This window comes from Capsella rubella, unplaced genomic scaffold (genome assembly GCF_000375325.1).
Source record: "Capsella rubella cultivar Monte Gargano unplaced genomic scaffold, Caprub1_0 scaffold_2, whole genome shotgun sequence".
Classification (NCBI taxonomy): Eukaryota; Viridiplantae; Streptophyta; class Magnoliopsida; order Brassicales; family Brassicaceae; genus Capsella; species Capsella rubella.
This window is the reverse complement of record NW_006238922.1, coordinates 12798904-12818904: the sequence shown is the minus strand read 5'-3', so window position 1 is coordinate 12818904 and position 20001 is coordinate 12798904. Positions and strand designations below refer to the sequence as shown.

At 35.5% G+C, this 20001-nt stretch overlaps 4 protein-coding genes across 6 annotated transcripts; 3 read left to right on the top strand and 1 right to left on the bottom strand.

Annotated features, from left to right (window-relative positions):
* Positions 1 to 701: 701 nt before the first annotated feature.
* On the top strand, positions 702 to 5257 carry LOC17894217 (DIS3-like exonuclease 2). Its single transcript, XM_006300609.2, has 7 exons — positions 702 to 926; positions 1204 to 1595; positions 1701 to 1754; positions 1854 to 1922; positions 2072 to 4198; positions 4281 to 4352; positions 4448 to 5257. Exons 1-7 carry the CDS (start codon positions 821 to 823, stop codon positions 4808 to 4810), a joined length of 3183 nt encoding a protein of 1060 aa, XP_006300671.1. The 5' UTR covers positions 702 to 820; the 3' UTR covers positions 4811 to 5257.
* Positions 5258 to 5860: 603 nt separating this feature from the next.
* LOC17896472 (probable N-succinyldiaminopimelate aminotransferase DapC) lies at positions 5861 to 7962 on the top strand. The gene is made up of 2 exons (XM_006300416.2): positions 5861 to 6099; positions 6671 to 7962. The coding sequence occupies exons 1-2, from the start codon at positions 5923 to 5925 to the stop codon at positions 7823 to 7825; spliced, it is 1332 nt and encodes a 443-aa protein (XP_006300478.1). The 5' UTR covers positions 5861 to 5922; the 3' UTR covers positions 7826 to 7962.
* Positions 7963 to 9162: 1200 nt separating this feature from the next.
* On the top strand, positions 9163 to 11150 carry LOC17896291 (MORN repeat-containing protein 1). Of its 3 annotated transcripts, none has more exons than XM_006302244.2 (3): positions 9163 to 10365; positions 10457 to 10685; positions 10780 to 11150. In XM_006302244.2, exons 1-3 carry the CDS (start codon positions 9488 to 9490, stop codon positions 10936 to 10938), a joined length of 1266 nt encoding a protein of 421 aa, XP_006302306.1. In that variant the 5' UTR covers positions 9163 to 9487; the 3' UTR covers positions 10939 to 11150. The 3 variants fall into 3 exon arrangements, with proteins under 3 accessions (XP_006302306.1, XP_023643591.1, XP_023643592.1); XM_023787823.1 differs by having other exon boundaries at positions 10768 to 11150; XM_023787824.1 differs by having other exon boundaries at positions 10764 to 10931.
* Positions 11151 to 15272: 4122 nt separating this feature from the next.
* Positions 15273 to 16366, bottom strand: LOC17896194 (ethylene-responsive transcription factor ERF013). The gene has a single exon (XM_006302608.2). The coding sequence runs from the start codon at positions 16283 to 16285 to the stop codon at positions 15461 to 15463; it is 825 nt and encodes a 274-aa protein (XP_006302670.1). The 5' UTR covers positions 16286 to 16366; the 3' UTR covers positions 15273 to 15460.
* Between the last annotated feature and the right edge of the window lie 3635 nt (positions 16367 to 20001).

Sequence of the window (20001 nt, the reverse complement as noted above, 5' to 3'; positions counted from 1 at the left end):
CACTGCCAATGTTTTTTGCTTAAATATCAAGGAAACATAAACATTTTTGGTATTTCTAACTGAAAAATTAGAAATAAATAAAATCTTTAACCGAAATTACCGGTTCTTAATAACGCATTAATAATCCTTCAACTGAAATTAATCAAATTAACCACTGAGAAGTAATTTCTAGAGACACCTTTGGGCGTAAATATGGTTAAACCAAAACAATAAAGGTGGTGAATGAAAAATATAACTCTTAAAAAAAGAAAAGGAACAGAGAGAGTAGCGTAGCTCAATAGCCGTCCGATGAAGTTCCTAGTTACACGTGTAATAATATGAAGCTACCGACTCAAGCTCAATATAAAACAAGTAGAAGCCAAAAAATAATTTAAAAACAAGGAAAATATCAAAGAAAAAAAAAGGAAAAGGAAAAGGCAAAGGCAAAACACACACACAGTCGGCGGATTGCGCCGACCAATCATAACGTCGTTTTCTTTTCTTCGCCAACCAAAATTATTATTATTTTTAATTAATTGATTTGTTTTGTTTCATCTTCTTCTTCCTCTCTGATAAGATCCAAAATCTTGTTTTCTTCTTAGTATAGTTCGCGACGATTCCTTTGATTTTTTTTTTTTTTCTTTTTTGGTTTCTTTTTCTTTGATTCGGATTCCCAATTGTGTTTCTTCTCCTCCTTCTTCTTCTTCTTCTTCTTCTTCCGTTTCTGTTTTTTTATCTGATCGGAAGATTCTAGTTTTTTTTTTTTTTTGATTGTTAGATATCTTTTCTTCTTAAAAATCAGAGAGCTCGTCTTAGGGTTTATCGTTTATACTGTTAAGCAATGAAGAGTGTTTCGGCGGAACAATCAGTTGAAAGAATTGAAAACGGCCACAAGAAGAAGAGGAACAGGCCGCAAAAACATATTCGAAGATCTAAGCACAGCTCAGGTTTCCAAAAATTATTTATTTTTCCTCCTTTTTAGGGTTTTTGTTTGCGAATTGATCTCGTATAATGTATGTTTGTTTGATAGCTCTGCCCTCTGGGGTTTTGCTCTATAGTTTGAACTTGATAATTAGGGTTTAAAGTTTGGATTTTTTGTTCCTTCAGTTCTTGGGTTTTTGCTTTGATCCCTCTTTGTTTCATCTTAGGCAACTTATTCGTAATTCGAGAACTGTTTGTTGCCTTTTCCTTACAAGTTACTACTTTCATGTCTTGGAAAAACAGTACCTGTAGAAGATACACTTGTGGAGTCGTCAGATGGTAGAAATATTAGTAGGAGTAAAGAAAAAGATTATACTTCTCCATCCAAGCAGCAGAGATCAGATCATTCCATTGCACTTGGAGCTATGAGAGCGTCTAATGTTGCTTTCAATTCTATGCCGCCTATACATTTTGAGGGGCTTGCAGAAACTAGTTATCCCGGGGGACCTGCAAGTCCATTGCTTCCTTCTCCTGAAGTTAGTAAAGAATTGTTATCTAAGTCGTGCCCTGATCCTAGGGCTTGTCAGCAGTCTCCTAGGACGGATGGTGACTTATTTCACCAAACTGAAGGTTCCTCACAGCGAAAGATTTTCTCTTCACACTGGTCTCTCGATGCGGTGAAAGAAGCTTTAGAGGTTTATTTGAGATGTTCTCTTTCTTGTTTTCATGTTTTCTTTTTAAAAACACATCTAAGATATATTTTTCTCGACCTCATAGCTTACTTTTATGCATTGTATCAGAAAGGGGAAGCCTTTAAAGCACTATTTCGGGTGAATGCTCATAACCGCAATGAGGTCAGAAGCAACATCTGATTTTCCAAGAGATTAAAGTTTCTAAACCGTTGATTTCCTCTGTTCACTTTGAATTAATGTTTTTGCTTTTTTCTTTGTAAGGCTTACTGTAAGATCGATGGAGTCCCTACAGATATTCTAATCAATGGAAATGTTGGCCAAAATAGAGCAGTAAGTTTGGTTTATTCTGTACTTTTAACTACCTGATTTATGTTTTTTGCAATTTTGCCCACGATATTTTTCCTTTCTGTCTATGTTGGAGAACTTTATTTGATTCATTAATTGGGTTTTCAAGTTCAGACTTCTGTTTCTTTATGTAGGTAGAAGGAGATATTGTCGTTATTAAATTGGATCCTCTCTCACTGTGGCCCAAGATGAAAGGATTTGTTACTGAAAGTGTTGCTAAGCCTAAAGTAATGAACAGTTCCCCAGAGAAAGATGACAAAAATGCTCGACAAAAGAAAGCTGATGATGTGGTGGAAGATTTTAAAGATGGGTTCTCGATAAACGAATCTTCGGTTATTCGACAAGGAGGTAAAAACTGTGTTAGTCACACTTCTACACCATTACGGGATTCATATTTGGGTTCTTCTACTGTGCAAAAAGGAAATGGCAGTGCAGTTGAGAAGCTATGCGGCATCCTTAGTTCTTTTCCCCACAAACGACCAACTGGACAAGTAGTCGCTGTTGTTGAAAAATCACTTCTAAGGGATTCTATCGTTGGCTTGCTTGATGTCAAGGGATGGAGTCATTACAAGGAAGGTGATGCAACAAGGTGCAAGTCTCCTATGTCTCTTTCTGATGATGAATACGTCCAACTGATGCCTGCAGATCCTAGGTTTCCTAAATTGATTGTTCCCTTCCATGTCTTACCTGAAAGCATTAGAGAAAGACTCGAGAATATTGATCCAACTCTCGAGGCTGAGCTGGTAGCTGCCCATATCGTGGATTGGCGCGAAGGGAGTCCATTTCCCGTAGCCCAAATTACACATCTCTTTGGCCGAGGCAGTGAATTGGAGCCTCAGATCAAGGCGATATTATATCAGAATTTGGTTTGCGATTCTGACTTTTCTGCTAGCTCACTTATTAGTCTTCCACATGTTCCTTGGGAAGTACCAGAAGAAGAGGTGCAACGTAGAAAAGATCTGAGAGACCTGTGTGTATTAACCATCGACCCCTTGACTGCTACAGATCTCGATGATGCTCTATCAGTGCAAAGTTTACCCGGCGGGTTTTTTAGAGTCGGTGTTCACATTGCTGATGTCTCCTACTTTGTTTTACCAGAGACTTCTCTTGACATAGAAGCTCAGTTTAGGTCGACAAGTGTTTATATGCTGCAGAGAAAAATACCAATGTTGCCTCCTTTACTGTCAGAGAGCGTAGGTTCACTTAATCCAGGAGCTGATAAACTAGCATTTTCTATTTTCTGGGATTTAAATAGGGAAGGGGATGTGATAGATCGCTGGATTGGTCGTACAGTTATACGGTCGTGCTGCAAGCTTTCATATGACCATGCTCAAGATATTATTGATGGGAAAAATGATGTTGCAGAAAATGGGTGGCCTGCAGTGCATGGATCTTTTGAATGGAGTGATGTATTTCGATCTGTCAAACAGCTTAGTGAGATTTCCACCACTTTAAGGCAAAAAAGATTTAGAAATGGGGCTTTGCAGCTGGAAAATTCGAAGCCTCTTTTCTTATTTGATGAACAAGGAGTGCCCTATGATTTTGTGACGTGTTCGAGAAAGGGTTCAAATTTTCTTGTTGAGGAGTTTATGCTCTTAGCAAATATGACAGCGGCTGAGGTTATTTCTCGAGCTTACCCTGATAGTGCATTGCTCCGTAGGCACCCAGAACCAAATACACGCAAGCTCAAAGAATTTGAAGGCTTCTGTTCAAAGCATGGTATGGATTTGGATATTTCGTCTTCTGGCCAACTACAGGAGTCATTAGAGAAAATTACGGGAAACCTCAAATATGACTCAGTTTTTGTAGACATTCTCAATAATTATGCTATAAAACCTATGCAATTAGCATCTTACTTCTGCACTGGGAATTTGAAGGACAGTGTTGCTGAGTGGGGACACTATGCACTAGCTGTTCCTCTCTATACTCACTTCACATCTCCTCTTCGACGGTACCCGGACATAGTCGTTCACCGTGCCATAGCTGCTGCTCTTGAGGCTGAGGAGTTGTACTCAGAACTGAAGCAAACATCAATTGATGAAGTGAGAAGCTGTTTTACCGGCATTCTTTTCAATAAAGATGCCGCTGAATCTATGGAGGGCAAGGAAGCACTATCGGCTGCTGCTTTGAAACATGGTGTTCCTTCCACTGAAATACTCTCTGATGTCGCTGCTTATTGCAATGACCGGAAGCTGGCTTCTCGAAAAGTCAGAGATGCATGTGATAAGCTCTACACTTGGTTTGTGCTGAAGAAAAAAGAGGCAAGTAATTTCGAACCTTACATCTTTCAGCCGCTTATGTTTATCGTTATTAAAAATTCTCATTTATTTCCTTTCCGTGCAGGTTTTCCCATGCGAAGCTAGAGTAATGAATTTGGGATCAAGATTTATGACTGTTTACATTAGCAAGCTCGGGGTAAGTCTCTACTGATTCATTTACCATCTATTAAATGATCTAAATCCCAGTTTACAATCTGCTGAATACTTATCTCGTTGTTGATGCTGTCACAGATTGAACGAAGAATATACTATGACCAAATCGAAGGCTTGTGCGCAGACTGGCTAGAGGCAACATCAACGTTAATTCTTGATAAACTCTATTTTAAGAGAGGTGGAAGAGGCTATATGAAGTCCTTGAATGAAGTCGCATATGTGGTGAGTCCTTGTGACTTATGTGTTGCAAAATGCAGTGCATTGTCTGTCCATGACACCGAGTCATCAGAGGCTGTGACAAAAGATGGAGTAGCCCCTGCGGTTTTTCCTTTGACTGTTCAGCTTTTCTCGACCATTCCAGTGGTTCTTCACGCTGTGGGTGGAGATGACGGTCAGCTTGATATAGGAACAAGACTCTACATGAGTTCATATCATATATGAGTGGAGCAATGATATCTCTTAAGAGGCAGACTATAGCAACTGTTGTAAATTTTCTTAGATCACAGTTGCTGGAAAAAAAAATCATGTCGGATAAGAACAGTTCCGTAGTTGGATGGTATAGATACATAGAGACCATTGTGGGGACTTGCCGTTGTTTTTGGTTCGGTCTGGAATCCCCATTGGTTCAAGAATGTGTTTCTATTCCTTTGTTGCCCAATATGTGTTTTAATTTTGGGTAGGCCGAAGTCATCAGAAGCTTTCACTTGTAATATTTTATCGAGTAAGCAAGCCTCTGCAATAAGATTACAACAGAGGACTAAAAGATAGTATATCATTGGGAAAAGGTTGATGTTAGAGATATCAAGACTGGGAATCTTATGTCTCGGATTCTGGTTTAGCGGCTGCATTTTGAGCTGTTTTTTGTAATTTCATTTTGATGTTCTGAGTGCTCTCTCTCTCGCACTGATCGACTCCAATTATGATGTAAGGCATTTGTGGTAGTTGTGCCGTAGTGCACTGCAAAGAAGAAAACTTTAGGTAATAGACACTTTCTAAGAGGGACATGACTGAATGTGGTACTTAACATCTGATTCTAATAATCTAAATACAACACTATAATCAATTCACGAGCTATTCATCTTAAAGCTACTTTCGATGCCAGAAAAAAAAAAAGAAAAGAAAAGATATTATTAACTTGGCCACACAAAAGGCTTACAACATTAACCGTCCCACACAATGAGTAAGTGGAGTCGAAGCCACCTTTGGTGGGCTTACAACACCACTAGCCTATTCGCCTAACATATATGTTTATCCTTTTATTATTACTTGACTAATTCCTTGTCGTTTTGTTATTTTATTTGAAGATTGATGGATTGATACAAACAACTCAAAAAGGTAAGCACAAGATTTAAAACTTGGCTGCGTCATCTTCAAGGCTGCCGTGGCCCATGAATCATCATGAGTTATGTTGTAAAAAGCCCATTGGATGTCGAAAAATTGTCAAACGTTGCAACTTGCGATTGCGACAAGGGAAAATTCCAAAATCTCGAATCGAATCAAATCAAAAACCCTAAAAAAGCTTACCCAATCATTTTGGTAATGCAGCAGAGTCAATGTACCTGGACATAAATAGTGTGATGCTCAGACAATTTGCCTTCAAATCCTCTCTTCTCCCAATTTCGACTCATTCCCGACGAAGCTGCCCGAAAACCCATCGTTCTATCGGAGCCACCATGACCACATTTTCGACTCAGGACGAGTCGACTCAGCAAACCCCGAAACCCGTCCTGGTAATTATTTCATTTTTTCAACTTCCCGTAGGGTCTTTGTTTTCTTAGTGATCTCAAATAGTTTGTGTCAGTATATTACTCAAATGATGAAAAAGGCATATGCTTCGATTCTTGTGTTTCGTTGTTCTTGAAAGATCTAATTTTGAAGGGTCCTATTTGTTCGTTTCGGGCACTGCTTTTGCAACATTGGAAGCTGCTGTTCTGTCAGTTTGATGTTTTTGTTTTTTTTCCTCTGTTCGAAATGATTTCAAATTTCGTCCGATTCGGATTCCACTTAGTTTCATGCTGTACGGTCCCATGGTACCTTTAACAGTTTACACTATCGGTTCAATCCCAGTTTCACCTTTTAGCTTGGTAACTCTAGTAATGGGTTTAGACTTCATCGCAGAGTTTAAACCCAAGAACTGATTCTTCTCGTTTGTACATTGATTGACTCAGTATAGAGATATTAGTAACAAATGAGAACCTCTTAAAAAACCATTTACTTGGATGACTTTTTCAAAATTTTGTTATTGCAACTTAGACTTCCTGATGTGATCCTAATTATATTTTGTCGAACTTAATTTCATAGGTGGCGAAGCGATTAGAGAAGTTCAAGACTACGATTTTCACGCAGATGAGCATATTGGCTGGTAAACACGGAGCGATCAATTTAGGCCAAGGCTTCCCCAATTTCGACGGTCCTGATTTTGTTAAAGAAGCTGCGATCCAAGCCATTAAAGATGGTAAAAATCAGTATGCGCGTGCATACGGCCTCCCTGAGCTCAATTCTGCAATTGCTGCGCGGTTTCGGGTAGATACAGGTCTAGTTGTTGATCCTGAGAAAGAAGTCACAGTTACGTCTGGTTGCACTGAAGCCATAGCTGCAGCTATGTTGGGTATAATAAACCCTGGAGATGAAGTCATTCTCTTTGCTCCATTTTACGATTCCTATGAAGCGACGCTCTCTATGGCTGGTGCTAAAATTAAAGGAATCACTTTGCGCCCACCTGACTTCTCAATCCCTTTGGAAGAGCTCAAAGCTGCGGTAACTAACAAGACCCGAGCCATTCTCATGAACACTCCACACAACCCAACGGGCAAGATGTTTACTAGAGAGGAGCTCCAGACCATTGCATCCCTCTGCATTGAAAATGATGTGCTTGTGTTCTCAGATGAAGTGTACGATAAGCTTGCGTTTGAAATGGATCACATTTCCATAGCTTCTCTTCCCGGTATGTACGAAAGAACTGTGACCATGAATTCCTTGGGAAAGACTTTCTCTTTAACCGGATGGAAGATCGGCTGGGCGATTGCACCGCCTCATCTGACTTGGGGAGTTAGGCAAGCACACTCTTACCTCACGTTCGCTACATCAACACCAGCGCAGTGGGCAGCCATTGCAGCTCTCAACGCACCAGCGTCGTATTACAAAGAGCTGAAAAGAGATTATGCGGCGAAAAAGGAGATTCTGGTTAAGGGTTTGAAAGAGGTCGGGTTCACAGTGTTCCCGTCAAGCGGGACTTACTTTGTGACTGCAGATCACACGCCATTTGGATTGGAGAACGATATCGCCTTCTGTGAGTATCTGATTGAAGAAGTTGGAGTCGTTGCCATCCCCACCAGTGTCTTTTATCTGAATCCAGAAGAAGGGAAGAACTTGGTTAGGTTTGCGTTCTGTAAAGACGAAGAGACGTTGCTTGGTGCAATCGAAAGGATGAAGCAGAAGCTAAAGAAAAAAGTCTGAAATCTGAATTAGAAAAATCCTTTATTTTCAATGTTGTTGTGTGACTTGTGCTCGTTCTTCTTCGGTTCCATTTCAGGAGAGACTTTGATTCAGCAAAGCAAAATATTAATAAAGAAAAGTTCACGTTATTAAATGCAGGCATTGTCTTCGTCTTTTGTTTAATCTTGAATAATCCTTAATGAGTAAATTAATAACAATAAGGTTGAATATTCTCTGAAAGACTGAAATTGATGTAATTATTATAATCTTTGCGGTCGGATTTATATCTTTTCCTAAGCCGAAAGCTATAAAAGTAAATTGAATGCATCAGAAGGAGTTAAGACTTTAGATCTCAGTGAAAGCGATGTTAGCTTAATTAATCAAATACTAGAAAAACCATTTATAATCTAATGTCATTAACTTAAGATTGTCGTTTTCGATATTTTGCAAAGTAACCATGATATAAAATATCATCAGCTTGCAACATAATGAGATTACTTAAACGTTTTCAGATATAGATATATTTAGTAATATAAAAGCATTCACATGTAAATAAATTATTTTGCATTGTACATTGAGAATATATAATATTGTCCCATGTGATTTTTTTTTATTTTTTTTTTGTAGAAAGTATATATAAATATCTGAGGGCCTAGTAATGCGGAGTGCACCATGCGAGGATGTTTCGTAAAAATATGTTATTATTCACAAATATGATCCAAGACCAATATTTGTGTTTCTTCTCTTTATTTGAATTTTTAATTTCCGTATCAAGTAAATTCATCTCGATCGTCCGATTTGGTTAGACTACCTATACTTTACAGTTTTCACCAACTATCTTCTTCTTCCCAATATGAATCGTTGATTTTATCTTAGCCTATGGCTTTACACCTTTTTCTATTTTTTATAAAAATAAAGTTTGCTTACCATATGAATATAGATTGAAATATATATGTATGAATATTCTATTGAAAGTCTAGATTAACTGTTATATTAATATAGAAAATTCGCCCAAAAGCAGTGATTTTTTCTTCACCCTAAATTATAATTTTAAAAACGAAAAGTTTGAATTTTATGAAATAAATATATAAAAAAAGGTGACCAACCAATGGATGTATGTGTAGCGGCACGTGCCGGCCTGCAACAGTAAAGCTAAAAAGCGTCTCCGCCTCCTAATATTCCCCGTCAAGACCGTGACTTCTTCTCCTTCTTCCCCTTACTCTGATCCAACGGCCACGGTTCATTGCTTTCGTTAATCAACCGTCAGATTTTCATCTAACGGTCAATATTGAATCGAATTCCTTTTTTTCCTTTGTCTCTTAAAATAATCTCAGACCCGCTTCAAAGTTCAAAGCTTTCTCTCTCTCTCTCTATCTTTCGATCTCTCTTAAGCAAAGTGAGCTTCTTCTTCTTCTTCTTTCTTTTAGCTTCGCCGTGAAAACTCTCCGGAAAACAAAAACGACGAAAAAGATCACGTCTTTCTCTGGAGTTACGAGATCTCTCGTGTTTGCGATGCTCGGCACGGTGGTGCAGTGGTGGCTAACGTATTTCCGTTTAAGATTAGGCCGGAAAAGTCGAGAAAGAAAGTGGTAATTCAGACTCTATATCGAGCCTTCTCGATCGGAGCTTTTTTGATTTATTGTTTTCGCTCTGTTTTGCTATAAGTTTTTTTCGTCCGAGGAGATGAGCCAATCGAAACTGACGAGGACTCAATCGTCGTTACTCAGATCATCTCCGACGATTCGATCATCGATCCAAAGCCTTTCTTCAATCACTGAATGTGATGACTTCAACGAAGTCTCTCACCACCGCCGTGAACAAGATCTAGAATCCGGTGAGAAAGAAGAGAAACAGAGGAGAAAAAGACCAGTTAAATCATTCGGGTCAATCAATCGAATTAAACCGGGTCTCGCCTTCACACTCGCTTCTCTCTCTTTCCTCAGTCTCTCATCTTTCTTACTTTTCTTCGTCGATGAGGTTTTCACGTCGGAGAATCTCTTACTCGGTTTGATTTTCGTCGCCGTTGCTCTGTTCTTCGCATCGCGGAACATGGCGGTTATTAACCAAACCGTATTCGCAATCAAACAGATTCGCGTAAGGTCTCGAATCAAACACAAACCGAAACCGGTTCAATGGTACATCGGGGATTCAAAACCGGAACCGATCAAAGAAGATGAAACGAGACTGGTCGTCAAAGAAGGAGTTCAGTTGTTCAGCAGTGGTGATTTCTACGAAGGTGAGTTTAACCGAGGGAAGTGTAACGGAAGTGGAGTTTACTACTACTTCGTAAATGGAAGATATGAAGGAGATTGGATCAATGGAAGATACGATGGCTATGGAATCGAGTGTTGGTCTAAAGGAAGCAAGTACAAAGGACAGTACAAGCAAGGACTTAGACATGGTTATGGAGTTTACTGGTTTTACACTGGTGATTCTTACTCTGGTGAATGGTTCAACGGTCAAAGCCATGGCTTTGGTGTACAAACATGTGCTGATGGAAGCTCTTTTGTCGGAGAATTCAAATTTGGTGTCAAACATGGACTTGGATCTTACCATTTCAGGTTAAAAACACACAAAGACAAAAGCTTCTATATCTCTGTTTTCACTTCTTTGAGTTATTATTTATAGTTATGAATATTTTTGCTGTTGTAGAAATGGAGATAAGTACGCAGGGGAGTATTTTGGAGACAAGATTCATGGATTTGGTGTTTACCATTTTGCTAATGGTCACTATTACGAAGGAGCTTGGCACGAAGGTCGTAAGCAAGGCTATGGCACGTACAGATTCAGAACCGGTGATATCAAGTCCGGTGAATGGGACGATGGTAATCTCGTTAACCATCTTCCTCCGGAATCCGGCCCGGTTCATAGAGCGGTTCAGGTATTTTATATATATATATACTCAAAAGGATGAAACTTTAGCTGGAAATGTTTAATAAAACATTGTTTGGATTAAAAGATAGTTAATGGTGCAGAGTGCACGAGAGAGGGCGAAGAAAGGAGTGAATCAGAGACGGGTCGATGAGCAGGTGGTACGAGCTGTGGCTGCAGCTAATAAGGCTGCGACGGCTGCGAGAGTTGCAGCTGTGAAAGCCGTTCAGAATCAAATGGATGGTAAAATTTGTGAAAATTAAACATTAGAAAAAAAAAGGAGGTGAAAATGACAAGTAAAGATGACATAGAAAAAATTGTTTAGAATTTTTTTTTTTTTTTTTTTTAATGTAACCCTGGTAAAGCTTGAATTATGAGAAGCTTTACTATGGAAGGGTTTTTTTTTTTTTTTTTTTCCATTTGTCTACTAATGTAAATGTACATATAAGAAGTAATGTTTGATTTTAAAAAAAAATGTAGAGAAAATGTGGATGATTGGATTTGATGTTTTGTATAATGATCTGAATCACTGACAGATCGATAGATTTTTGTTAGAATGAAACATTATCCTTAAATCGGAATCTTTGATTAGTTTCGTACTTGATTTGATCTCTTAAATATTTATTTTTAGAAAACTCGAAATATAGTATTATTATTATCAAGAAAAGAAAAGAAAAAAAGAGAGGATGAAGAAGATACTTCGTACACAGACTTGTCAACGTAGGTTAAATAGTAGCCATATCAAGTAAAAACTATAAATCAATGGACCGATATGCTCAATGGCCTGTAACTGTGAAGTGGTCTCACTGAATTAGTTGCAAAATGCCAAAAACCTCTCCGGTGAACACTGAACATCAATAAATATTTCTAGCATATTTCTATTTACTCGGAGCTATATAACTTTTTTTTGGTAGAAACTCGGAGCTATATAATTAGAGTCACTAGTTTAATTGTTACATATACAAAGCCATAGTTCATCATTTGGTTAAACGAAATGTTTAGAGCAATTTGTCTGATCCTGGTCTCACAAAAATAATTTGTGGGTTTAGGTTTGAATCCTACCAATTACTGTATCTCAGTAGCTAGACATAGTAAAATATGATTGAACAAAAATCAAGAAAATATATTAGTTGTGATACAGAAGAGACAATTCTTGAGTGTAAGAGCAAATACAGTCTCATTGTGGCATCTTTTGATTTTTCCGTTAAAGCATATTCATCTATAGACATCAGTGATAACTAAGCATCTAGTCATCCATAATTACAAGCTATATCCCAATATATATACGAACAAGTTCAAAACTATTTTTATTCAACGTGTCAAGTATATCGTTTCGTTAGGATCATTTATAAAGGATTTTGAAATAAGTCATATACAGTAAAACCTCTATAAATTAATACTCGATAAATTAATAATCTCTATAAATTAATAAATTTCTCCGGTCCCAAGTTGGGACCAGTGTAAATTTAGATACATTTCGATAAAATAATAAGATAATAATTTTTTTGAAAATCCTTTTTAAATATATGGTCCCATCAATATTATAAATTAATAATTAGGTAAAATTTTCAAAATATATGTATATATAGACACATAATTTTTTGTCATAGTTTATTTCTAATATTTTACTATATAAAAAATTGTTAGAATTCTTTTCTAAAACATAATAATTATTATTTTCTTTGTTAATGATTATATAAAATATTAATTATCATGATTAAATCTTATTTTTAAATCTTTTTTGAAATTTTTTTCCAAATTAGGAAAATCTCTCTATAAATTAATAATTATTAATTTATCGATAAATTAAAACCTCTATAAATTAATAGATTTTCATGGTCCCAACATTATTAATTTATAGAGGTTTTACTGTATAAACAATCTTTGGTGCATGGGATACATTTTCATAGTACATTTTGTACCGTATATAACTTTCGATTACTTATAATAAGCACTCTATATACATGAATTATCTTGATTTATTTGTTTATCTGAGCGGATTCATATCTTGCGTGTATGCATGGTACATCGACTAACTTGGTACTACTCCAAGGGAATGATTTTTGATGTCATGAAGATCCTGTGGCAATTTTGCTTACATCAACAGTTTGACTCAAATATGAAAAATCTTTGGTGATTCATACAAACTTTGAAGGTCTCTCTATTCTTTTTAACTACTCAACATGCAAAAATTAGCTCTTAAGAAAAGAAAAGATTTTTTTAAAAAAAAGACAGTTGGTAAGGTACAATTTTCAAGTTCTATAAACAGAAACTGTACTGTGTGGCCTTATAAATGAAATTTCAATCGCAATAAATATTGCCCTATAGCTACGAGAGTAACAAGCATTTATTGAAATTATTGATATAAGTTATTTACTTACGACACGTAATTTATATATTTTGATTGGTCGACGACAACAGATTAAGGCTGCCATACTTATTCAATATACGACATCTATGCACAGCCAAATAATTTGGATAATTGCACGACTACCACCACTTGTTTTTGTAGTGTACATTCATTAATTAGCTTTATATACACGATCTCATTTTTTTGATAATCAAGATTTTAAACAGCACTAATAAATCTTGTGGACGCGAGGAAATTACTTGTTTTTGTTGTGTACATTCATTAATTAGCTTTAGGGTGAGGTCGTATATATATTATGATAATGATTATGCGATTTTATATTCAATGAGTTTAGTGACGAAAAATAAAACAAACGTTTATACTAGTACATTCATATCTTTAAATTCTAGTTTTATTTTGTCTGCGACTGCATAATGATATGAATGTCTATTAAGTGCCTCGTTTATTACAAAAATATATTAAATGCAAAGAGCAAAGGCATCATACTGATGATTTAAATAGGGTTTGTTTATTAGAACTCACATACTTGAGTAATGAAGGATTTGATGAAAGTGCTTGTCCAATGGGGTTTCATTGTTTGACCCAAAGCATATTTCATATTGGTCAAATATAGCTTTCCACACGACAATCCGTATTCAGTGATTAATGCGCTATCTTTTACTACATTATACTATTGTATTGTATAGTATGTATAATTGTATATATATATATAGCTAGGGTTGTTACTTCACCACTCTCAAATTTACGTACTAAACAGGAGCAGCCCAAATGGGCAAATGGTAAACTCTCGAAACTAACTCATATCTACGAGGCTCTCTTCTCCTCCTCCTTTTAATTTTGGATCATTGATTGATATATCAAGTTGGTTTGCTATCAAACCATGAAATGCAGACAACATATATAATTACAAGTTGCATTATTAACACTGAAAAAAAAAAAATAACAAAGCAAACCGACTTTTTTATTTCTTGTCACCTCGAGTTTGACGATTACCACCTTTTTATGGACCATTTCATCTTCCAATCCCCCTGCCCCGCTCCTATCTTCCTGCAGTATTATAGTATCGTATAAACTCACATAAGTATATGTTTTGCATTGATTTATATATATTCAAACTGATATAAATCATATGTGAGAGAAAATGTGTAACTTATAATAAGTGCAAGTTATCTTTTTATTTTTGGCAATCAAGTACAAGTTATCTATGTCATGATGATATACTAATATGTAGCACAAATTTTGTTTTAATAATAACATCATAACTAAATAAATAAAACAGTTATAGCAATCGGTTTATTAAAAAAAAAAAGTAGCCAAGAGGTTATGAGATTTAACTTTGGGACTTGGGAGCCTTTAATACTAAAACTAAAGTAAAATTTGAAAGGTACAAACGATTAAAAATGTAAAAAGACAGCTAAGTAACATATGGCTTCTGTAAAAGTCTAACATAGTCTGTTAACTGTTTGTTAAACCAACAAAGCACATGATGAGCTTAACCTTATAAATTTGACTTAACAGCATCTTACTTTTTGTTAACAGACTATAACTTTCTTTAAAAAGCCTCTTTTCTCAAAATCAAACATGTATAGCCTATAAAAGTTTGTGCTCAAATGTTTGGAACTTGCTCACATATACATTTGGATCAGATTTGAGTATTTGATCTCTTCGGCTTTTATTGCTAAGTAATACACACACACACACACACACACAAAAATCCAAATCAGGTGGATCGCGGGATGTATATTTAAGGCCCAATATGAAAGAACGACATAACGTATAGAGCCCAATTATACATAACCTGGATTCAGAAATCGTCATCCAAGGAGGCATTCAAGCCCATATGCTCGTGTCCCTTTGAGGAGGAGGTTTGATTTTAGTTAGGTGTAGAATTTAAATCTCAAAATTGATCAAGCTCATATGTGTGGAATTCATTGATAGGTTCGATAAATAGAAAAGATGTTCCTAAGCAGATGGCAGAGATGGAATCCAAGTATGCATGTATAGTCAGGTTCATAAATGGACTCTATACATTAGCTCCGTTTCTTATATTGGGCCTTGAATAGTTGAATATCAAGAAATAGTTTGAGAATTACATGATTTGACAAAATAACAAGTACGATACTTATTACAAATGTGTACTAAAATAAATCGGGGGAAAAAAACACATGAAAAAGTCAAGAAGTGACAAACAAAAAAAGGGCATCTTGTTCATGTGATCTTCTTAAATTAGTTTGTAAATATGTATATAACATTTTTTCATACATATCAATAGTTAATTTGCTCCTTGCAACAAGCAACTTAACGAAACAAACAACACGACGAATCTCAATTGGTATATTTATAAAAAGAATGAATTAAATGAAGTAATGTGAACTGAAGGGTGTCTCGCGGTATAATTAATATGGACCGTCGGATCAAGTGAAACTCCATAGCTGGATATCAGCATCGTCGTACAAGTCATCCATCGTCGTCTTCGAGCTATTCAACTGTGGAGAATAATCAAATGGAGATCCGTTGGCGAGGAACATCTCACTTTGATCAAATCCATACCACGACTGATCCATCAGAGACACGTGTTCGTTGAAGTCCACGAAAGATTCCATCAACGATACCAAATCACCATCATCATCGTTATGTGGTGGAGAAGATGCAGCTGAAGAAGAAGGAGATGGATGGTGATGGAGTCTATCATCGCAATCATGATGATGAGATGCCAAATCACCATCATCAGTTGGAGAAGATGCAGCAGAAGAAGAAGGAGATGGGTGGTTATGGAGTTCATTATGATCATGATCATGATCATCCTCATCGGAGGGAGGGGTAAAAGGCTCAGAAGAGAATGAGTTAGCGGCTTGGGAGGCAACCTTCTGGATGGATTTTGGGGACAAAAGGGTCTTTTCGTCGATGTTCATGAGAAAAGGAGAAGTACTGTGAGGGAAGTTGAGATTGGCTTTAGGTCCTTTAAGACACAAGAGAGCAGCGTCGTAAGCCCTAGCAGCTGCTTCTGCGGTCGAGTAAGAACCTAACCAGATCCTTGTCTTTTTATTTGGTGCCCTAATTTCAGTAACCCATGATCCCCAGCTTCTCATCCTCACTCCCTTGTACTTCTGTATCTTGTTCTTACTAGATTGGTGATGACGTAGTGGCGATGACGAAGAGGAAGAAGGTGATGAAGAATGAGAGAGTGATGATGATCTTGAGGAAGTAGTAACTTGGATCTTGATTTCTTGTTTCACCATGATATATATATATGTAGTAATGTTTGTTCTTGATTTGGATGCTTTTGTAGTTTAAGTGTTTGGGTAGAAGCTGAGAAAAGTATTTTGGATGGGAAATAATGTCGAAGATAGGAGATTATATATATATAGCATGGACTTGATATGAGGGAATTGAGAGAGGAGGGGGATGGGACAATTAATAATAATTGGCTTATTTTTTATAAAATCAAAAGTGTGGTCAAATGAAATAGTATCGTTTTTGTGTATGAATGTGACGTTTTTGGTGCATGACAGGTGTTTTTAAAATTAGTATTAATTTCACCCGCATAATCACAAATGGATATGTCAGACTTTTGTTTCATATGTCTAGTAGCTATATATTCCTAATTTATATCAAGATTTTTTTTTTTTTGGGTACCAGGATATATCAATGAAATGAAATCTCAAACTAACCTATGAGATATGTAAAACACTAAATAGTTTCATTATTCAAGACGTTTATAGTAGCTACATAAGTAACCATTATTGAAAAGTTGTAGTTGATATAGAATTCAGACGATGACTTAGATCAAATGGAGACATTCTCCACGACGTGAAAGGCCAAGTTACTAGAGTAACATTCGAATACATTGTTCTCTTTATTTTATTATTAGTACGTTTGAAAGATTAATGGTATATTAAAAAGTAACCATTGATGGAATTTAATTTTTAAACTAACAGCATATTAAAAAAACAAATCTATCAGATGAGTGTACAGCTAGCTGTACGGAAGCCACTTGGTGGGGAAACCAAGGATTACTTTTACTAGTTAATTTTGAGGATGATATTTTTTTTTTTATAAATAGAAGTCTATGTTTTGATGACTTAAATAGAGGCTTAGAGCTATATATAACACAAGCTATCACTTTCGGAAATTGCAAATTTACAGCTGCATTTGAACGTGTCAAATCCTACGATACTTCGTGGAAAGAGACCCTTCAAACCTGCTCATTGGTCTATGTTTTTTTTCTTCTTCTTTTTCTTTTTGGTATCTATTAAAGGAGTTTCGTTTAGATGATGTGTTTTTTTAATCACTTGTAAAATGTACGTAGTAATAAAGCCTCTCGAATTTAACATGCAGAAGAATGCTAAATCATAATAGTCAATTATGAATGAACTTTGTTTTTGAATACATCGATCTATTGGAAAAATAATGAATTATGATTATAAAAGAAACGGAAATACATAGGATTCTGATATGGAGGGACAAGGGGAGGCAGCTTCATGAAGTAGCATGTGAGGTCTCCCAAATTAACAAAAATATGATAAACTAATAATTATAAACCTAAAAACATTTTAAGCAATAGATTATAAAATGTATATTTTGTATTTGTACTATACTACTATCAAATAATAATGTTAAGATATTTGTTGATAAAACTAATGTAATAGGGAATGGAAATGGAAACGCGCAGCCAAATAGTGAAGACTGAAGTAAGTGAATCACACTTAAACAACACAAAAACAGCTGTTTACACTCTGTCTCGCTACTGCACCAAAACCGCGTTTTTCTTAATTTATAGCTAGTACTAGTGTGTTTTTTTTTCTTTGTTTTTGGTAAACAATAAATATCATTATACGTTCCCAACACTTCTCTAACACACACATAGAAAACAAACTGTAAACCTAGATGTATTGTCAAAATCTTCATAATCTGATGAGTACAATACAACATTCACTTCATAGTTTGTTTTGTTTTCATACTTTTAGAAAGAAAAGAAAACGCGATTTAAAGTTACGTCATACGTCGGATAACTAGAGTCTAGATCATTGAAGGATCATGTGTTTATATCATACTTAAGCCTAGTTTAAAAGTTTTAAATTAACTTTCCGGTCCCGTTGCTCTTTTTAGACATACAATATGAAGTCTGTTTTGTGAATTTTGAGGAGATTCTCCGAGTCGAATCTAGCTAAACTACAAATCTAGATTTGCTAATTTTACACTAAAACAACCAACTAATTAATATACATGACTATAGTCTATATATTATGGATCTAGAATTCCCATATAGCATGTATATAGGTGTTATAATCATACAAATTAGGGCAGTACTGTAACTAATTAGTAGTTCCATTTTTCACGCTAGAAATACTCAGTCTAAACGCTTTTCGACATGTATTTATAAAGTGTTTGTTAGAAATATTCCGGGTATAAAAATAAAATTTATAATTTAAATTTAATGAATACAAATCCAATAATCACTGCATTAACATGTCAAATTTAAGTTTATATATATTTGGTTTAGAAGGCTCTCGATACTTCAAAAAAAAAAGAAGAAAAAATGTTAGATATATGTGCATGCATGTGAGAATATGAAGATGTGTAGATAGATACTAAAGCACAGATAATGATTTCAAAAGAAGCATGTGTATTTCGGCAAAAGCCAAAACAGACCTTATATAGAACTTTAAGACACGCAAGAGCACATGATCGAAGGAGTTTGAGAGATGGCATGTTCTTTTTCGGGGACAGCCTTGACTTTTTCACAAAGCCTCGAGAGAGCTTATACGAGACTTGTCTTCGCTTAGACATTTCACACTTTGGTCCTAAGCAAACCCTTAAAAAGGTCAAACAGAGGCAGTTTAATTTTGTCAGCTTTACAGCCCCAAAATATATTCCTTTTTTTCCTTTCTTTATTTTGCAACAAAGCATCTGGAGGCTTCTTCCATTTTCATTATACGGTTTTGGCAATGAAGTTTTTTTAGTTTATCCAAGTCACATAAAATAAGAAACTTATCCTGACCGTGAAACAGTTTCCCATACTACTGACCAGCTTCACTGGCACCGCATAGTACTACTCTCTCCGTTTGATCCGTACTTTCCCAATAAGTACTGGAACAAAAGAGATGGCCTTACCATTACAAAGACACTATTATCTTACAATATCTTTAGTTACCTTTCTGAATATATAATTATATACTGTAGACAGGTGCATTTAATTTATCAAAAGGATAAGAAACTGGTACGATGGTACGGCTTTGGCGTCGAGAAATTTCCAAGAAGGTGCAAAATTGAGAATAAGTCATGTAGGGTTTATAGGTAGATATGCAAGTATAATTATTTGCAGAATCGAGATTTTTTCGATTTATTGATATTAAATATGTTCGCTGAATAATACACAGTACATGCTTTTTTTTTTTGTGGAGAAGTTTCTAGGAAAGTGAAGATAACTGAGTTTCATCATTATGGGGATGTTCGTGCATTAAGTAGGTTCAACTACCTAAATCCTATTGATTTGTTTCACTTTGTTTTTGTTTTGTTTAGAAGTTCCGTTTGAACAAAATTATCGTCTAATTATAACAAAATAGATAGAGAGGACCAATGGAAGGAATAAAATCGAGAAAAATCTCTATATTAGTAAAAGAAAAGTACAAATAGGAAATGGGTCGGGTCAATTTAGCAAAAATACCCGAAATTTGCTAAATGGATACTTATAATTTGGATCAAATTTCGGATATAGATATAAACCATAAAATCTGAACTGATTTTGGAAATATTAATATATTCCTTTTTATGTTGACCTCCATTAACATATTCCTATAATTTAGGAAACTATGTTAATTATGCATTACTCCGAAAATTATACAATAATTTCCTATAATTTTGGAAAGTATTTTAAATTAAAATTTATTCCGAAAATTATATAATAAATTCATATAATTTAGGAAAGTACTATATGTATTAATATTACATTATT

Excerpts from the sequence above, each read along its gene's own strand:
- LOC17894217 (XM_006300609.2), top strand. The coding sequence starts at position 821 with ATGAAGAGTGTTTCGGCGGAACAATCAGTTGAAAGAATTGAAAACGGC. Across the intron at positions 1,923-2,071 it reads ATGTTGGCCAAAATAGAGCA|GTAGAAGGAGATATTGTCGT; the intron begins GTAAGTTTGGTT and ends TTCTTTATGTAG. Across the intron at positions 4,353-4,447 it reads TTTACATTAGCAAGCTCGGG|ATTGAACGAAGAATATACTA; the intron begins GTAAGTCTCTAC and ends ATGCTGTCACAG.
- LOC17896472 (XM_006300416.2), top strand. The coding sequence starts at position 5,923 with ATGTACCTGGACATAAATAGTGTGATGCTCAGACAATTTGCCTTCAAA. Across the intron at positions 6,100-6,670 it reads AAACCCCGAAACCCGTCCTG|GTGGCGAAGCGATTAGAGAA; the intron begins GTAATTATTTCA and ends TTAATTTCATAG.
- LOC17896291 (XM_023787823.1), top strand. The coding sequence starts at position 9,488 with ATGAGCCAATCGAAACTGACGAGGACTCAATCGTCGTTACTCAGATCA. Across the intron at positions 10,366-10,456 it reads CTTGGATCTTACCATTTCAG|AAATGGAGATAAGTACGCAG; the intron begins GTTAAAAACACA and ends TTGCTGTTGTAG. Across the intron at positions 10,686-10,767 it reads CGGTTCATAGAGCGGTTCAG|TTAATGGTGCAGAGTGCACG; the intron begins GTATTTTATATA and ends ATTAAAAGATAG.
- LOC17896194 (XM_006302608.2), bottom strand. The coding sequence starts at position 16,285 with ATGGTGAAACAAGAAATCAAGATCCAAGTTACTACTTCCTCAAGATCA.